The sequence below is a fragment of the Epinephelus moara genome, chromosome 21 (genome assembly GCF_006386435.1).
Source record: "Epinephelus moara isolate mb chromosome 21, YSFRI_EMoa_1.0, whole genome shotgun sequence".
NCBI classification, from domain to species: domain Eukaryota; kingdom Metazoa; phylum Chordata; class Actinopteri; order Perciformes; family Serranidae; genus Epinephelus; species Epinephelus moara.
In genome coordinates this window covers 11690806-11708086 of record NC_065526.1, presented here as the reverse complement: position 1 = coordinate 11708086, position 17281 = coordinate 11690806, and the positions used below count along the sequence as shown (strand labels likewise).

General features: G+C 42.3%; 1 protein-coding gene across 1 annotated transcript; it reads right to left on the bottom strand.

The window, feature by feature from the left end:
• Nucleotides 1–3985: 3985 nt before the first annotated feature.
• Nucleotides 3986–16428, bottom strand: LOC126409111 (uncharacterized). The gene is made up of 22 exons (XM_050075045.1): nucleotides 16270–16428; nucleotides 14895–15116; nucleotides 12855–14062; nucleotides 12669–12743; nucleotides 12446–12563; nucleotides 10961–11100; nucleotides 10822–10881; nucleotides 10544–10677; nucleotides 10252–10444; nucleotides 8232–8413; nucleotides 7654–7806; nucleotides 7165–7324; nucleotides 6931–7025; nucleotides 6589–6785; nucleotides 6377–6491; nucleotides 6027–6209; nucleotides 5752–5858; nucleotides 5519–5662; nucleotides 5339–5434; nucleotides 4971–5085; nucleotides 4712–4880; nucleotides 3986–4363 (listed from the first exon to the last, which is right to left on the bottom strand). Exons 2-22 carry the CDS (start codon nucleotides 15097–15099, stop codon nucleotides 4193–4195), a joined length of 4020 nt encoding a protein of 1339 aa, XP_049931002.1. The 5' UTR covers nucleotides 15100–15116; nucleotides 16270–16428; the 3' UTR covers nucleotides 3986–4192.
• Between the last annotated feature and the right edge of the window lie 853 nt (nucleotides 16429–17281).

Genomic DNA, 17281 nt, shown 5'->3' with positions numbered 1-17281 from the left:
GCGACTTTAAGCGAAGGTTGTATAATAATAGGTTGTCTTGTCCCCGGTGGCCGAGTATCTGCGTCAGGTGTGTGTTATGAAGATGGGCAGGGAGGATCCCAGAGGACCAGATCAACTCTTTTGTGCTTAAAGGCCAAAAGAAAAGAGACGATCAGATACAACTATACACAAATGAGATAATTATCGCTTTGAAAGAGTTCAAAGAACAAAACGTAACAGTGTCCAATTCCCCAAATCCCCAGAGTAATTGTTTGTGTATAGATAATAGTGCAGTGTGCTTCAATACACAGTCAAGGATGCAAATAACTCTTACGTGTCACTGACCATTTAGAAACCTTTAGATTCAACGAACAAAGAATGATAAAACTCCAAGTTAAGATTCCAATTGTTTTGTATCCTGTAAGGACAGGTTCACGTTTTGTCTCTCTCACAACAGTACTCGCATTTCCATATGTACATTGTCAATGGAAGTGATTGGACATGAAATCCAGTTTGTACAAAAATATATTCAAACCTTTATTTAAGACTCAGGGAGTCAGTTGAGGGGCACAGACAAAGACATCAACAAGAAAAAAAAGCAAACCTAAAATAAGTTCAAATGAACAATCAATTTGCAAATCAATTTAACAAATAAAATCATACAAAAAGACAGTCAGTAGGGGTTGGTAGTGCAGTGGATAGTGCTGGCGCCCCATGTACAATGGCGATGCCTTGCCGCAGTGGTCGCAGGCTCGACTCCGGCTTGCAAACATTTGCTGCATGTCACCCCCTGCTCTCTCTCTCTCTCTCTCTCTCTCTCTCCCCATTTCGCTCTATCCTGAACATTAAAGGCAAAAAGCCAGAAAAAATAATCTTTGGGAAAAAAAAAAGACAGTCAGTAATAATGTTTAATAGGTAAAAGTTAAAATACAGGACATTAAACAATCTATGTACTAAATATATAGTTAAAAGCATTTCCAATCAATTGTTCAGTTAGAACAAGATCTGAAAAAAGGCAGCCGTAATTTGAGCAGAGTCAAAGTTTGAAGTCTGTAGATGATTATTTCATTTCAACAGTTTCCCGAGGTTAATTTGGGCTAGTCAAATCTTTCTTTCTCACAAAGTTTAGTCTTTTTATTACAAAATTCCCTTCATGAAATGGTCTTTCAATTGCCAGTATGGACAAGATGGATGATTACAGCAAGAGAAAACTGATTCAATGTACAGTCAGTATGGGAGTATTGTTTCAAGACAGTCTTGAAAAATCATGAACTCGTCCTTTAAATGAATCCGCATTTATGGCTCCATTTATTAACACTGCACACGCACAAAACAAGGCCTGAAAGAGGCGTGCGCCACTTCCCACAGAAAAGTTGTGATTTCAAAAACAGACCTGATGGGAGAATCTTTGACCCATGCTTACGGACATTTTGGAGACAGGAAATTGGTGACGCAGATGGTGAGGTGGACACCTGATCTACAAATTGTCAAATACTTTTTGGTGCACATCATTTTTGGATTTTTATCGCAAGTACATTTTTAGTATGGATCCTATGCACTGTTTTATAAATGAGACCCCTAGATTACTGTTCAGAACTTTTTGTTGTTACTTCACCTAACAACATAATGTCTTTCTGTATAAGAATGAATGGTTTAATAATTAGTTTGAGATAATGACCACAATAATCTAATCAAGTCCTTCACATCTGCCATCTGGTTTATGTCATTTATTCTAAATTCTAAAGGGTACCCACTACTTGCATGTCCTCGAGCAAGGCCTGTAACCCTCCACAACTCCACAGTTGTGCGTCATTGGTCAGGAGGAAAAAAAAGAAAAGAAATAGACAGCACTTTAAATTAAGTGGGGACTTCCCCCTACAGCAAAAAGGGAAAAGAAAATCTTGAAGAAATCTTGGGAAGACACAAATATCAGAACCCCCTGCAGGTCTAATAGGTGGCAGTGCCAATGACAAGCTGCTTTTTCTGCACCCTTTTTTCTTTGTAAACTCTGTAATTTAAGTCAAGTGATTGGACTCTTGCTCTGGATGAGATCATGAGTATCATAAAGATAGAGATATCTCTGATTGAAAGGTTAGTCATCTGATCATCACAAAGAGGTGAAATGCTAACAGTTTTCCACGTGTCTGGATTTCTGTACCTGTTAGGTATTGAATGGTCTCTCTTTGTTAATCATGTTTTTTTTTTATGTGGGATAAACATTTGCTCCTCCCAACCAGTTCTTATTCAGATACTGACGCCCTTTGGATACTTATGCACAAGGCACCCTTTAGTGTCTGTATGAGATGCACCTGGCTTTCACTGACTTTATTATAAACCCATCAGCAGCAGTATTAGCAGCTTGGTGGAGTATAAAAAGCGAGGAAGGTCCATGTGAGGAGGAGGTCGTTCAGCGTGGATGGATGGGTCTTTTCAAGTCAAACCGTGATCTTTTCCTAAACCTAACCAAGTAGCTTTGGTGCCAAAAACCCACATTTCCTGTGAACACTGACTTTATTTTGAAAAGACCCTGTATACATGTGACAAACCTAAACTTAACACATCCAAAAAGAACGCTAGAGGAGTACCCAGAGCGTCATAAGAAGTGTAGGGCCACTGACCAAGCATCAGTATTTGAAGAGTTGGGAGTGAGAATATCCAGTGTTGTCATGGGGTAATGAAACCAAAGACCAGAATTTGGCACACAGTTTTAACATTCACACAAAGAATCATCATTTTCCATAACTAGTGCTGCTGATCATTTGTAATAAGTCTGCACAGTGTCTAGAGTTGTACCGACAACAGTATCGGACATGCCTGATACTTTAAAATGCTGGATTGGGCACCGGCAAATAAACAAGTCCATGCACAGATATGATGTAATTTATCTATAGAATAGGTCGTCAGTGTTGTATGCGACATGAAAATACACTGTTTATCGACAATGTTTAGAATATCTCCAGAACGCTGCAGTCTGGAAACTTACTTTAAATTGCTGCCGCTTTGTTTCCGTTGTCGCTTTTCAATGAGTGCTTTCAATGAGTGTGATCACATCCTGGAGTCGGTATCAAGGAGAAAAACAACGCATTGGAACGTCTACGAGAGTATCACAGCGGTGTAAACTAAAAATGGCTTATTACGCATTCAACATGAGTCACTGAAATGTTTCGTCTAGACTGTGACCCTGAGCTGTCTCAGACACTCAGCGATCCGTGGGGGTGATTCTGTGTCTAAATGTGAGAGATCAACTGCTCTGTTTGAGAAGACACTGTGACTGTCTGCCCTGCTGATGGCCTACAGGTTAGTGAACACCGAGAGGATCATCTATTCTCCAAACAATCACAGGGAGCAGTTCAGGAATGTTGTTTGGACACATCGTCTTCCCTGATACCCCCCTCCAGAACAACAATGAAACTCAACACCCAACAAACAAAAAGTGAATGCAGCTCGGCACCAGCAGGCTGTGACGGCGACAAAGCCCTCCGACAGAAACTCAGTAAGGTGACACTTGCAGCCACAGGCCAGCAGGGCCGTGCATTAGAGGCGTCAGATGAGCATATTAGCTAAAAGGCCAAAAGTTGATACTCAAAGTATGGACAGAGAGGGATTTTCCTGAAATGTAAGATTTCAAATCTGACCTACTTTTTGTGTGATTTAACTTTATCTCTTTCCCCTGTGGCTGCTTGTATGCACTGGATAGCGGAGTTGGGGAGCAGTTGTAATGTACAGAAAACAAGAGGGTTGGGTGACTGATACGGAGAATTGTGAAAAGATAAAGTTTATATTTATTGCATTGTACTGTGACTGATTTTTCCCTCCTAAAGGTCACAACTGGCCCATATTGCAAAAATGTTCCCTCTGTCGTGGGTATATCATGTTTTTTGGTTAGATTTTGCACACTGATGGGAATAAAACTGAGATGCTGGATGATTTTTTAAATAAAAATGCAAAGAAACTCAAAAGCAAAATGTCAATCTGCTTTAAAAAATCCCCAAACCTTACCATGTAATGGAAAGTTTATGATATCAAATTTTTATTTTTGCCGTGTGCTTTCACTTTAATATGTATAAATACACAAACATACAACCATGTAAAATATAAATCAATAACTCTTTAAATAACTCATCATCTAACAGAGATATATTCTACACAGGCATCAGGTGTCACAGTGACTGGCAGGTTTATGATTACAGAGTAAACTGATCTGTACCGTTTGTTATAATTCGTGGTGTTTTCTGCCCCCTAGTGGCTGCATGTGGTGCAGTTTCCTGTGGAGCTGAGCCTTAGCCAGGTCAGCTGACAGCCTCTTGGCCATTCGGTCAGTGGTCCTCTTCATGTTGCGGGCTACCTCAATAGCCTGGTCTAGAGTCCTGTTCATGTCTTCCTCCTAGAAAACAGTTAGCACACTCTGCCATGGGCTGAACATAAAAAAATGGCACTGCAACCACAAATATCTTGTATGCAGGGAGGATCTCTAAAATGTCAGACATGCATGGGAATAGATTTGGGGGGGGACACAGGATAATATTTGGAACATGTACATTCGCCCCCCCTTATAAAAAACATGGCAGTAGCAGAGGACTTTTATTTTGATAAAATCAAAGACAATTCGGTGTATAAAATTCACCTGAATGCAGGAAATTAAGTGATGCTCAAAATTTTGTGGCAAAGGACCCCTAAATCCATCAGTTTCATATGCTCCCTTGCATGCATGTGAAGAGATCAAACATCTCACCTTGCTCCCTCTGCGTCTTCCTGTTCTGCTGCCAGTCTTTGAGGGCGCTGACGCTGGGGACGGCGTCCGCTGGAAGTACACATTACTGGGCAGGAGGGCCGTGTCTGACTGGGTGGAGCGCTTTCTGTGATGAGACATGGAGTGCAGAGGTGGCTCCCTCACTTTGTAGCTGCATTTGAGGACAAATAGTGATAGAGAATGATTCCACTTTAACAGAGCTTTGTCGCTTGCCAACTTTTTTTTTGGGTGATGTGTTTACCTTGCAGGCAGGCTGCTGGAGGAGCCGTAGCTGACCTGGAGAAGGGGCTTCTGAAGAGATGGAGAGGAGAGAAGAGACCACCTCTCCTTGGAGTAAAAACTCTCTGTGAAGGCTGCTGACCAAGGGAACATAGAGTAAGAGGCACTACAGTATGTAAACCAATAAAGCATAATACTGCACATATCTACAGCCCTGGTTTTTATTTTGAAGTTACAAAGAACTCTGGTGCTTTCCTAGCATACAATATACTCTAAAATCAAGTTGTCTATTATGGAAAAAATAAAGTTAATAACTGCCATATTCACTGTGTTAACAAGCCAAAATAACAACAACAAAAATGTTGATGTTACAAACATCAGAGCACTCACTTTGTCTCTGCTTGGCATGGCTGTCAGAAGCTGTCCCTTCTTTTAAAATGGAGCTGGTCAGACCAAACGTTTTCACTGAGCTGTTTCCCTCTGACCCTGACGGAGAATAACATACATGTAAATGACATACTACATAAAAAAATACTGTACTATACTGGGAACAACAGCTGTAGCTCTGACCTCTGTTGGACTGTTGTGCTCCATTAAGTTTATACTGAAACTCAGGTGAGGAGCGCACACTGCAGCTGCCTCTCCTGCTCCCTGCAGGCGAATTGTGGGACTGCAACATGATCTCGGAGCCAGCTGTGTCACCACTGTCTGTACCTAAAGAGAGTAAATAATCAGAACTATAGTAGATGACGAAGGAAACACACATATACAAATACAGATAAACACTTTGAGACATGGAGTACCTTTGCTCTTGCTGGGGTCCATGTCTGACGAGATCCAGTCCTCTGTCTTCACCTGACTGGAACTAAGATCACTCACGTTCTGTGTGCTATTCGACAGCTTCCACACACTAGAGGTTATAATAAAAAGGGTCATAATAATGACTCTGTAATGATTAATTGGTAAGAACATGATCTATCATTTGATATTCAGCATCTGCATTCGTCACAGAGACTTTTTATGTGTGTTTGTGTCCACTATCCTCTTCTTCCTCCAGCCTGCAGGATCAGCTCCTCACCTGTTGGAGCCTGATCTGTGGTGGGTCCTTGACCTGGTTTTAGACCTGCGCTCCTGACGCTCCTGCCTGTATTTGGAGGTGAGATAGTCCATCTTCTGTGCTAGATGAGGCAGCTGGACCAAGCCCTCCTCCAGGTCCTTCTTAAGCCGGGATACCTCTGACTGTAAGGCCAGGATAGCCTCACTAAACACACACATAAGACACACACAGATAATCAAATGTGTATCACTGTGTACTGGCAGAGAAGAAGCAACTGTTGATACATACTACCTAAAATTATCTTTTGTTTAGCATTGAATTTATGGAGAAAACTACCAAAGCGGCTGCTTCCTGAGCACATATATACCAACCTATTACACGGGCATGAGTACGGTGGGCTGCCTCTTTCTTCTGTGTCCATGGTGGTGCTGAGAACAGGTTCAGATACGTGGTGATGGAGCTGGGCAGGCAGACTGCGTTCAGATCCTGTTAGTCAGTGGGGGAAAACGGTTCATCATTTCAGTATTGACCAGATAAGATGGAATAAAAAACAGAACTTCCTCATGCAGACAGATTAACTCACCCTGCAGCCTGACTGAAGGCTCTTTAGTGGTGCTCTCCACCCACCGCTCCACTGCTGCTGCTGCACCACAGGACTGTGACCGGAGAGACGGGTGCGGACTGGCCCACCGCTGGGTGACAGGGTGGATAGCTGTCTGCAAGTTGGAGCCAGAGCCCTCGCTGTCTGAGCTACTTAGACCATCATTCGGTGACTGCAGACTGTAGATGGGAGGATGAAAACAGGGTTTATTCTCAAGTTAGACCCATGTGAAATATAGATAGTAACTGTGGTCCAAATATCCATTTTTGATTTTGGGTTAAACTGTCCCAACATTTCATTGTTGCTGATTATATTGATTTGTACCTCTCTGTGAGTAGATTTGGTTGAAACGTTCCAGAGGCTGATTGATTCAAGTAAGAGCTCCCAAATCCACTGTCTGTCTCTGGACTCACAATCCTCTGCACCCCAGAAACCCCAACAACAGTTAAGACAAAGCAGCCTACACATCCTCCACACTGCTGAAACTTAAACAGCATCCCTGAAAATCTACAAACATTAGACTAAAATTGTCAAACTAACCAACTATCTGTGACTGACCTGTGATACAGATGAGGTGTTGAGAGGAGGCTCCGAGAGGCTGTGGGTGTCTGAGTCTCCGGGTGCATTAGAGGAAGACGAGACCTCCACAGCCAGACTCACAGAATCACGCTGATCACATTCACCCACCGGGTTCGGGACGCTATCAGGGATGCTATGACTGCAACAACAACAAGTGAGGTAGGGTGGTACAGTAGATCAGAATCCGATAAATTACTAATGCAAGTTTTGTGCAGGATATGCAAACATATTGAACAGGGGATGTGCAAAAATTCACAATGTAGCAAGAGATGCTTCCTGTTTCTAGATTAACAGAACACACAGTATGCAAAAGTAGCTCACTTACACTGTGACAGGATTACATGATGGATTACTTGTGTGAGTGATACATTATTTAAGAGCAAACCAGTATGGAGAAACCACAACAGCGAGCCAACTGAGTCACAGTCAGCTCTTTTATATGGCCAAGAAGATTTTAATATCACTGACCTGTCAGGTGTCCACTGCCTCCGTCTTGAGGATGAACCGCCTCCATTCAAGTATGCTAAGATGTCACTGTGATCTATCGCCTCAGATGCGCTCCTATCTTCTTCAGCCTCAGCTGTCTGGATCTCCAGTCCCTCCACAGAGCCCTGTGAGCTCCTGAAACAGGACAGAGAAGAAAGCCTGCACACAGCGACTCGAACACTCGGTGGAAACTAACACCAACACTGCACCTGAAACACTATCTGCCTGTGGGAGGGCTGAGAACGTGCCTATTATTTGAGCACAAACAAGCATGCAAGCACCACTCAAAACATCAATAGCTGGACACAATAGTGGCAGAGAAACAACAGTGGTGTTTTATATTTATGTATCCTGGCCACTTTCAATTTTCCGTACAGAATTAACACCAGTACTTGTTTGACCAAATCATTTACAAGAGCAGAGGTGTTTCACTCAGCTGATTAACTAATATATCTAAAACCTAAAAACTAAAGATATTCATTATTCACAATTATGAAAATTTAAAAATATATATAAAAGATTAAATATTATTGCAGCTTTTACAATATTTTAACAAATACCTTGACTGGCAGTAGCTATGGCGAGTATATTTTAGCCAAGAGTCAGTTGTTATGAGTTCACTGCTCCGCTGCAATCCATCATCTCCATGGACCTCACTGACGTCCTCCACTTCCTCCTCCCTTTCTTCCTCTTTCCGTGTCTCCATCTCATAACCCACAGTGGAAAAACCTGCACTTGGACCCTGAAACATGAGACCCAGTCAGACAAATTGCGGTTAGTGTGATCTTACACACACTCACATACGCACATGCACACTCGGAATTTCCTTCAGGAAAGAGTTTATCACAGATGAAGGTGCATGGATGCTACAGATTAGCTTCTGAAGACCGGAGTATGTTACATAAACATTAGACATATTGTATTCAGGCATTTTGAAAGTGCCAACATTCTCACGATGGCACTGTAACATGCTGATGTTTAGCAGGTATTATGTTAACCATGTTCATGTGCTTAGTTCAACATGTTAACATGCACACATTTGCTCACTAAACAGACTGAAGTAAAGCTGAGGCTGATGATACATCAAAGGTTAGGAACTAAAATGATAAATTAAAGTTTTGACGTGATGGTGGTACGAGAGAAAAAGTCAGGGGCTTACCACAGTTATTACAAATTGCACTCTGAGCCAAAAATAACCCTCTGCTTGTGCCAAAACAAAAGTCAGGGGACCTTTAAAGCTCAAGTAGGCCGTTTTATTTTGGCGACACTGGGCAAAAATCCGGTAATAAACCAGAACTTACAAAGCATATTGTTATTCATGTGGACTGAAAGAACACTAGGTTTCTGCATCTCCTCTTGTCTCTGTTTTCAGGCTTTAGAAATCTAGCATGTGACAGAGACTTTGGCCAATCACGGTTCATTTCCAAAAGAGGGCGTTCCTGTTGGCTGTGCTATTAATGTAACTGCCCATGCACGTCCCTTCAGTGAAAGCCTGATCAATGGTGGCGAGTCCTGCAGAGAAATTTGCTATTCCATCATGAGCATCAACTGCCTACACTACAAAGCAACTCAAAAAAGGAAGATGGACTTATCAAAGACAGAGTCTCAAAGAGAGTCTGACAATAAACAAAATAAAACATGTCAGTATTGGCAAAGTGTTCCAAAGATGGAGAGAAAGTGTTGCTAATAGTTCAGCACTCTGCTAACAGGAGCAGAGTTCACGTTTATGTAGCTAACGTTGGCTAGAGCCTTGAATCACAGTGTCTCACTCTGCACTGTTACAGTTCACCTTGCTTGGAGGAGAACCGACAGGAGCTCTGGATATGGACCCCCAGTCAGCAGCCACAGTACCCAAAATCCAGCCAGCGCACATCGCAACTCCAGGGACCAGACAGCCCCAACTGCTCACAGATCATCAAACTTTCTGTTGCTGCTGTTACACAGGTTAGACCTGGTGCTGCTGGTCACCAGCTTGCTGGGAGAGGGGTATAACATGCAGTAGGGGGCCGTGGGCTAGAATCGAGCCCATGGCTGCTGCGGCGGGGATGCTGCCTTTGTGCATGGGGTGCCCGCCCTACCTACTGAGCTACTGGGCGTCCCCCAAAGTTATTTTTCTATGTTGTTATCCTGTTCATTATATGTGTGTGTGCATTTGCTATTTAGATGCTTAAATTAGAGTTAGGGTTAGATAGTGGCCGACTGCTTCATGGCAGAATGTGCTGGTACATAATATCAAAATAAGGATATGTGCACTGTAATAGAGCCACTTAGAACATCTTTAATAAGATGTAGTACATTCCAGTGAGATTACATACTGTATTCTTCATTACTATATCTTAAAATCATCATCATCATCATCATATAGTAACATAAGCTCTGCTGGGGAAACTCAAGGATGAGTTTATTGAAAACAAAATTAGGGATCACTATGAAATTTTATTGGAACCTTTCATATCTCACTGTGGGCTGAGTGGTTGATTGAATAACGTGCCAGTGCTAGAGCCGGCTGCTAAAGTGGCAAAAATTTGTGAAGGTGTTTGAGTGTTGGTGAGGTTATGGTTGTGTCTGTGAGTTGGTTACCTCATGCAGAGATGGTTGGGGTGAGGGTGTGGTCATGCAGAGAGGACTGAGCTTCACATGCAGCATCTCTTTCATGGGTGTTGGAGTGGAGGATGAAGGCGGTGGAGAAATCTGCTCGCACACGTTTTTATCTATCATCTCCTTTATGTCCTCAAGGAGCATCCCTATTCTGAATATGTCTCCCTCCACCAACCTGCACTCGTTTTAACACACACATACGCACACACATGAATGGATGCATTAACATGACACCGACACGTTCACATAGGTGATATAGCGGTGTCTCTTTAACCTGTTTGGATCAAAGGTGCCAGTGTTCCTGGACAAGCCCATGTAGTTTTGCATCTCCAGAGCTCTGTGCTCCTCCTTCTTGCTGATGTATTTTCTTTCCAGTTGGTCCTGAGCCTCCATCATGCTCCTCAACATCTGACAATGGACACATTTTTACATTTATGCACATGCAGAAGGAAAAAAATACACCTGTGATGTTCCAGCCCATATTATCATAGCCCGTGCATTACTTTAAAAAAAAAAACTAAACTACATACAAAGGAAGTGAACAGCTCTTACCATTTGCTGTTCTGCTGTGTTGACTGACATGTTGCTTACACTCAATTTAAACTCTTCCACCTGAACAGAAGAAGGTTTATAGATGGTTTTGTTCATTTAATGGCAGCCTACTAACATCCTGGCACATCTTCAAACTTACCGTCTGCAGGAACTGGCTGACGATGTCCGTCAGCTCAGCAGTCATTGTGTCTCCGTCACTGGGGCCCTCCTCAGGCTGGCTGGAGGAAGCTGTGTTCATTTCCTTCATGTTGCTTTGGGGGGTTGTTTCACCAAAGCTTTCTGAAACACAAAGCAGAGCTGTAGTGATACACACCTAACAAAGCATTGTAAGCAACATGTACCCGATCCTGGGTCTTCCACATCTTAATCTCAACTATCAAACTGGTGCATCCCAAACACCCCTCTCCCCGGAACTTTTTCCAGCTCCTCCTGGGGAACCCCAAGGTGTTCCCAGGCCAGATGAGATATGTAATCCCTCCAGCGTGTTCTGGGTCTGCCCCAGGGCCTCCTACCAGTGGGATGTGCCTGAAACACCTCTAACAGGAGGCACCCAGGAGGATCCTGATCAGATGCCTGAACCACCTCAACTGACCCCTTTCAACACGAAGGAGCAGCGGTTCTACTCCGAGCTCCCTCCAGATGTCCTAGCTCCTCACCCTATCTGTAAGACTGAGCCCAGCCACCCCACGGAGGAAACTCATTTCAACCACTTGTATCTGCAACCTCATTCTTTCGGTCACTACCCAGACCTTATAACCATAGGTGAGGGCTGGGATGTAGATGGGCCAGTAAATCGAAAGCTTCGCCTTCCGGCTCAGCTCCCTCTTCACCACGACGGTCGTGCACAGCACCTGCATCACTGCAGACGCCGCACCAAACCGCTGATCCATCTCACGCTGCATTCTACCCTCACTTGTGAACAAGACCCTGAGATGCTTGAACTTTAATTTTTGTGTGTGTGTGTGTGTGTGTGTGTGTGTGTATTTTTTGTGTTTTGTTTTTTGCCTCTTTTGTCCTTTTACTTTTACATTTTCTTTTTAAAATAATATTTTCAAATGCATGATTGGAAACCTGACACATTTTTGGAACTGCTCATGCACTGTAATTTGAGCATCTGTTAATGAAAAAAATAAATAAATAAATAAAAAAAGATATCTGTATTCTTGTGATGGAAAACTTATGAATAAAATAATAGACAGGATTAAAATAAAATAAAAAGAATCACTCTTTTACATACCTGTCTTTACCTCATTGGCATACTCGATGAGGAGTGTAAGCTGATATTTTATACTTTCAGTGTACTCATGCAAAGAATTTGTTAATTTGTGAAGTATAAAAAAGTGTATATAATGCGTTCAGTTACTGACGATCTTATCATTTAAAAATATGACAGAAATAAAAGTTGAAATATTTAAGTCTAATTAGATTGTCCACTTTACAGCCACTGTCTCCCACTTGACTAACGTGATCCAGCAGCAAAGTGAATAAGTTTGTGTAACTAGAATACTGTCATCTGACCCCATCTATCTCCATGGAAACCAGCCACACTTCACTGGGCAAATTGCAGGTAGTGAAGCAAAGCTTTGACCTGTCATAATATCAGATGTCAGACACAGAGACGTACCTGATGGGGGAAGACGAGGAGCCACGGGACCAAGATGGCTTCCCTCAACTAAGTTCCCCTGATCATCATCATCATCATCACACTCTAAGTAAAGCATCAGTTTAGAGTAGGGCTGAGCCTGTGAAAATACATCCATAAATCTGTAACTTGCAGTGAAAAAATTATGTCTGATTTCTCATATGCCTTCATGATTTAGGTTGTGTAAAAGAAACTTTGTACTTACGTTGGTTTCTATTCTCATTTGATCGATTAGGTTTTCTGCCTCAGCTTTTTTGGTTACTAATTCATCATATTCAGCCTAAAGAAATATGGAATAAGACACGTTAGTCGCACGTCGTATGCACATTAAAATTTGTTTCTGTTTAAGGAAATACAAGTGCACAGGTGCACTGAAATGACTGTTTTCTACCTGCAGGTGATGCGCCAGTGCTGGAGAAGTCTGTTTGTCCTGGTCTTTGAAGACATAAGGCTTCTCTGATGGCTGGACCGTATCCTCGAGGACTCTGCTGATCACATCTAACATACCTGGAGAGGACTGGGCTCTGTGCACGGTGCTGGGGCTCTGGGGTACAGGCTTGGGTGGACCACTTGGAGCTTTGGGGATTTTTACCTTTGGGGCAACCTTGGAGAAGTCAGGGAGGGGGTAATGGACTTGGCCTTGGCCGTACTTCATCTCGCTGAAGGACCTTGTGCGCACAAGTGGGACTCTCTGAACCTGATCATCCTCTTTGGCCTTTTCCTGCTCCTCTACGTCAGCAGCACTCATATCGCCACTGCCCTGCTCTGAGTCTGTACTCGCAGGGCTGGATATAATGCCGCTAGAAGCAGCAGAAGTGACAATATCAATTCCCCTCTCTTCTTCTTTCTCTAAACTTGAATTTTTTGATGCAGATTTTTCATCTGTCCTGTCAGAGCGGAAACTCTGATCAATCTCAGAAGTACAAGCAGGACCCTCTGAGTGGCTACTTTTAATTGCTGTGCTGTTGTGTGTCGGAGCCAAGCTAAAAACTGTGTCATCCACGCTCTCCAGTAGGGACACCTCCGGCAGAGTCTCTGCCTCGATTGGCCGACCTGACCGCAACAGCTCCTCCTGGGAGAAGTGTCGCAGCAACACCTGGTTAATGTCTGAAGGATAAGGGCATGATGGTCCAACCTCACCTGGGTTGGAAGCATCAAAACAGTTGTCCTGTTTCATGTTGGCATCCTCTTGTGACAAAATTGCTGGTTTCTCAGCGTTACGCTCAACGGAAACCAGACATCCACTAATATCATCTCTATCCCTTGTGTTACAATCAAGCAAAGCAGGGACATCAGGACTTCCATGAACCGTTTCTCCTCCATCAGAGCTCATATGACCAGAGTCAGCTGTCTGATTGAAGTAAGGGCTTCCGAGGTCGCCATCATAAGGTAGGTCCTCGTGATCCTCGTCACTGGTATCTTGCCCTCGGTCCTCATGATGCTGCTTTAAGGGCGGCTCATCTTGCATGGTGTTTGGTCTTTGGGCGGACACATGCAATATGCTACTCTTGGTCTTGCTGTCTACCACCCTCTCACTTTGACTGCTGACGACACTGGAGTCTGAGGAAGTGACATCCAAGGCTGACAGCTCTGCACTCCCTGCATATTAAAGAACATCATCAGCATAAATGACAAATTAGAGGGATTTAAAGGAAAACATCTGTATTTTTCAACCTGGATGCTATTTTACCTTCTTTTTTTTAAATGTTTGTGTCTAAATGACTAATGGGAACAACAATTTTTGAAACTGGCCCAGTATTAAACAAATGGGCCGCAGCCTTCAGCTACAAAACAGGCTGCAGTATAACCACTTGGGTTAATTATGCTCCGTTAATGCACATTTTTGCCACTGACAGGCTCGGATTGTTATTCTAAGTGTCTGACAATATTATGAAAAGGATCCCTACGGAGACAGACCTTTTTTTAAAGAGTAAAATCCTTTGGGTTTGACCACAAGCAACCCCAAAATCGCTATTGTCAAAACCACCTGACTCAATTTAAATAAACAGTAATTTTATCATTGTAAAACACACTTCTTCCAAGTCGCCAGAAACAAAATAAAACTCGAAAAAGCAGCCTTGGTTTGTCCTCCCACTGTTCCATCAATCACCAATTCTGGTTTGATTGAAATAAAACTTTAATCCTCAAAATAGACATGAAAATATACTGGTTCTATACATGCTTAAATTGCTGTTTATTTAGATGGAGTCTGGTGAATTTGGCAATAGAGATTTCAGGGTGGTTTCTGGTGAAACAAAAAGGATCTTACTCTTTTACGAAAGGTCTATCTCTGTAGGGATCCTTTCGGAAATGTTGTCAGACATGCATATAATTATTCAGACAATGTGATGTATACTGTCAAGACAGATAAAATAAGCCAGTTTAACATCCATAAAAATTCAACAGAGAAACAGATGACTCCAGGACTCACCACTGAGATGGATGCTGGCCTCGGAGGCCACAGACCCTGCACGGGACAGATGCAAAGCTAAAGAACTCTCCAGATCACTGAGGTGGAGACTTTCATCCTCACTGAGGTCCACAAAGATGCTCTGTTGAATGCACTTCTCCCAGAGCACCGTGGGCTTGTCCTCTCCCTGAACGTCCTCATCTGACTCCTCTGGTTCTCCCTCCATGGACACTTTGTCTTCGCCTGTGTCAAGACGGGGGGTAAGAAAGTAGGATGGAGCACCTGTTCATCACTTAGCAACGCTACTCCTGAGCTGACAACAATGGATCAAAATGTGCTAAGCTGTCAATTATTTAACAATCATGCATTGTGTGCGCAGAGGTTTGCGTGACATATGTAAGGTGTTGGTGTGAATGATGTTTACGGGTGAAAGTGTGTGTGAGAAACAGCAGTGGACGAAGGTTACATATATGAGAGCAGCAATTCCCAAAATACTAAAATATTTTATTGCAAGGAAAGTCCTGCATTTAAATCTTAGTCAGGTTGTCAGCAGAAATCAGAGGTAGTGTAAAGTATTATGCATTCCTTTATATGTTGTAGATGTCAAAGGGAGTTGTCAATATTCTGTTGGTAATGCATCATATTTTATAAGCTGATATGAGCTGCATGTTTATGTACGGTGAGAATCTGAAATAGAGTGTCTTCATGTATTAGACACTTAAATGCTTTTTTAGAACTTTTAAGATAATTTTAAACCAAATTCATGACTGAATTTTGGATAAATCAACTTTTTCTTATTCAAGCATCGCAGGTAAGTTTAAAGTTAAGTAATAGGGAGTTAGGTTAACTTACAATTGCCAGCAAATATGTGTAAGTATAAAGTATTTAGGTTCAGTGGTAGGTTAAAAAAAATTGTAACATCAGAAATGACACAGAAGAGCTTGACTAACAAATTCAAATTTAAGACTATTTAATGACTTTTAAGGCCTGTTACAAAATTAGAATCAAGACACTGTAAGACTTTTTAAGGACTTGGAGACAATCTGAAAGTATAGTAACTACATCTGTCAAATAAATGTAATGATAAAATAATATGTACAATATTTGCTTCTAAAGTGTAGTGGAGTATAAGTATAAAGTAGCAGAAAATGGTAACACTCGAGAGAAGTGTCTCAAACGTGCACTGAAGTACAGCAGGTACTTGAGTAAATGCACTTAGTTATTTTCTACCACTAGTGAGGAGTGTTGTGAAAGCTCTGGCATTACAATAAAGTAACATAAGCTACTACACTGCAGAGTCAGACTGTCATAAAACGCTTCATCAAAAGTCAGTGTCTGTATTCTGCAGGCTACTAAACCGTCAGTCTCATATCGTGATGCTGTGGTGGGAACTTACCCGGGTTTTGAACTGGTCCTTCAGCACTGCGACATTAAGTTGATCCGATCCACAGCCGTGATCTCGCTCCTGACATCATCTTACAACTATCTGCCGTATTTCTGTCTCTTTCTTTGTTGCCATATGGTTTCTCGGACAGGTTTTAATGTCTGTGGCATCATTAATAATGCAGCCTGCGCTGGACGTCTGGAGCCGGGCTGGCAGCGTGCAGGCGGACTCTGGTTGCTAGGTAACGAGGGTGAAACCTCAGACCAAAGAAGAGTAAGGGGTAAGTAAGTTAGGGACTGTTCGGTACTTGTAAGGGGGAAGCATGTCAAATAATTTTTAAGCAATGGGAAAGGGCTTGTGTTTTTTATTCTGGCACAGGGGAGGGGCATGTGAATTTAAATGGTTGTATTTGTAATTTTCTTTACTGCTGATTTTTTTAAGACAACATGGAAGACATGTTTTCTTTAAAAATCACCAAAATTACACCATTTATCATTAGCCAGAAACTGTAAAAACAGAAATTATCATTGAATTTCAAATTTCCGATGAATTTTTATATATACTTAACAGGGGAAATTATACAGCAGTAATATGTGTAACAAAGTCAAATGCACATTTGTAATAAGTGTTATAATTACACAACATTTGTTTCAGTTGTTACTACCTGACACACTTAGGCCTCCATATCTGGAGACACAGGATATGATGTCCTCATATGAGGACACAGGGTCTGAGGGGGATATATATAAAAAGTTTTACCCGTCACACAACTTCTTTCAGGATATCTGTTGGGTACCCCGGTGCAGGACTCTGAACCAGCATGCACGACAAGAGTGAAAAACCAAGGCTTTTTTCAACAACTAAGTTATGGTGGAGGGAGAGTCATGCATTTTCCACCAGTCACCCAGAGAGGCTCAGGGAGAAATGTTTGTAGCTTTAAGGAGGATAAAAGAAAACTAAGACACACAACAGCAACCTCCCTCCTCTGACAAGTAAAGAACAGTCCCTAAGCATTAGTAAATAC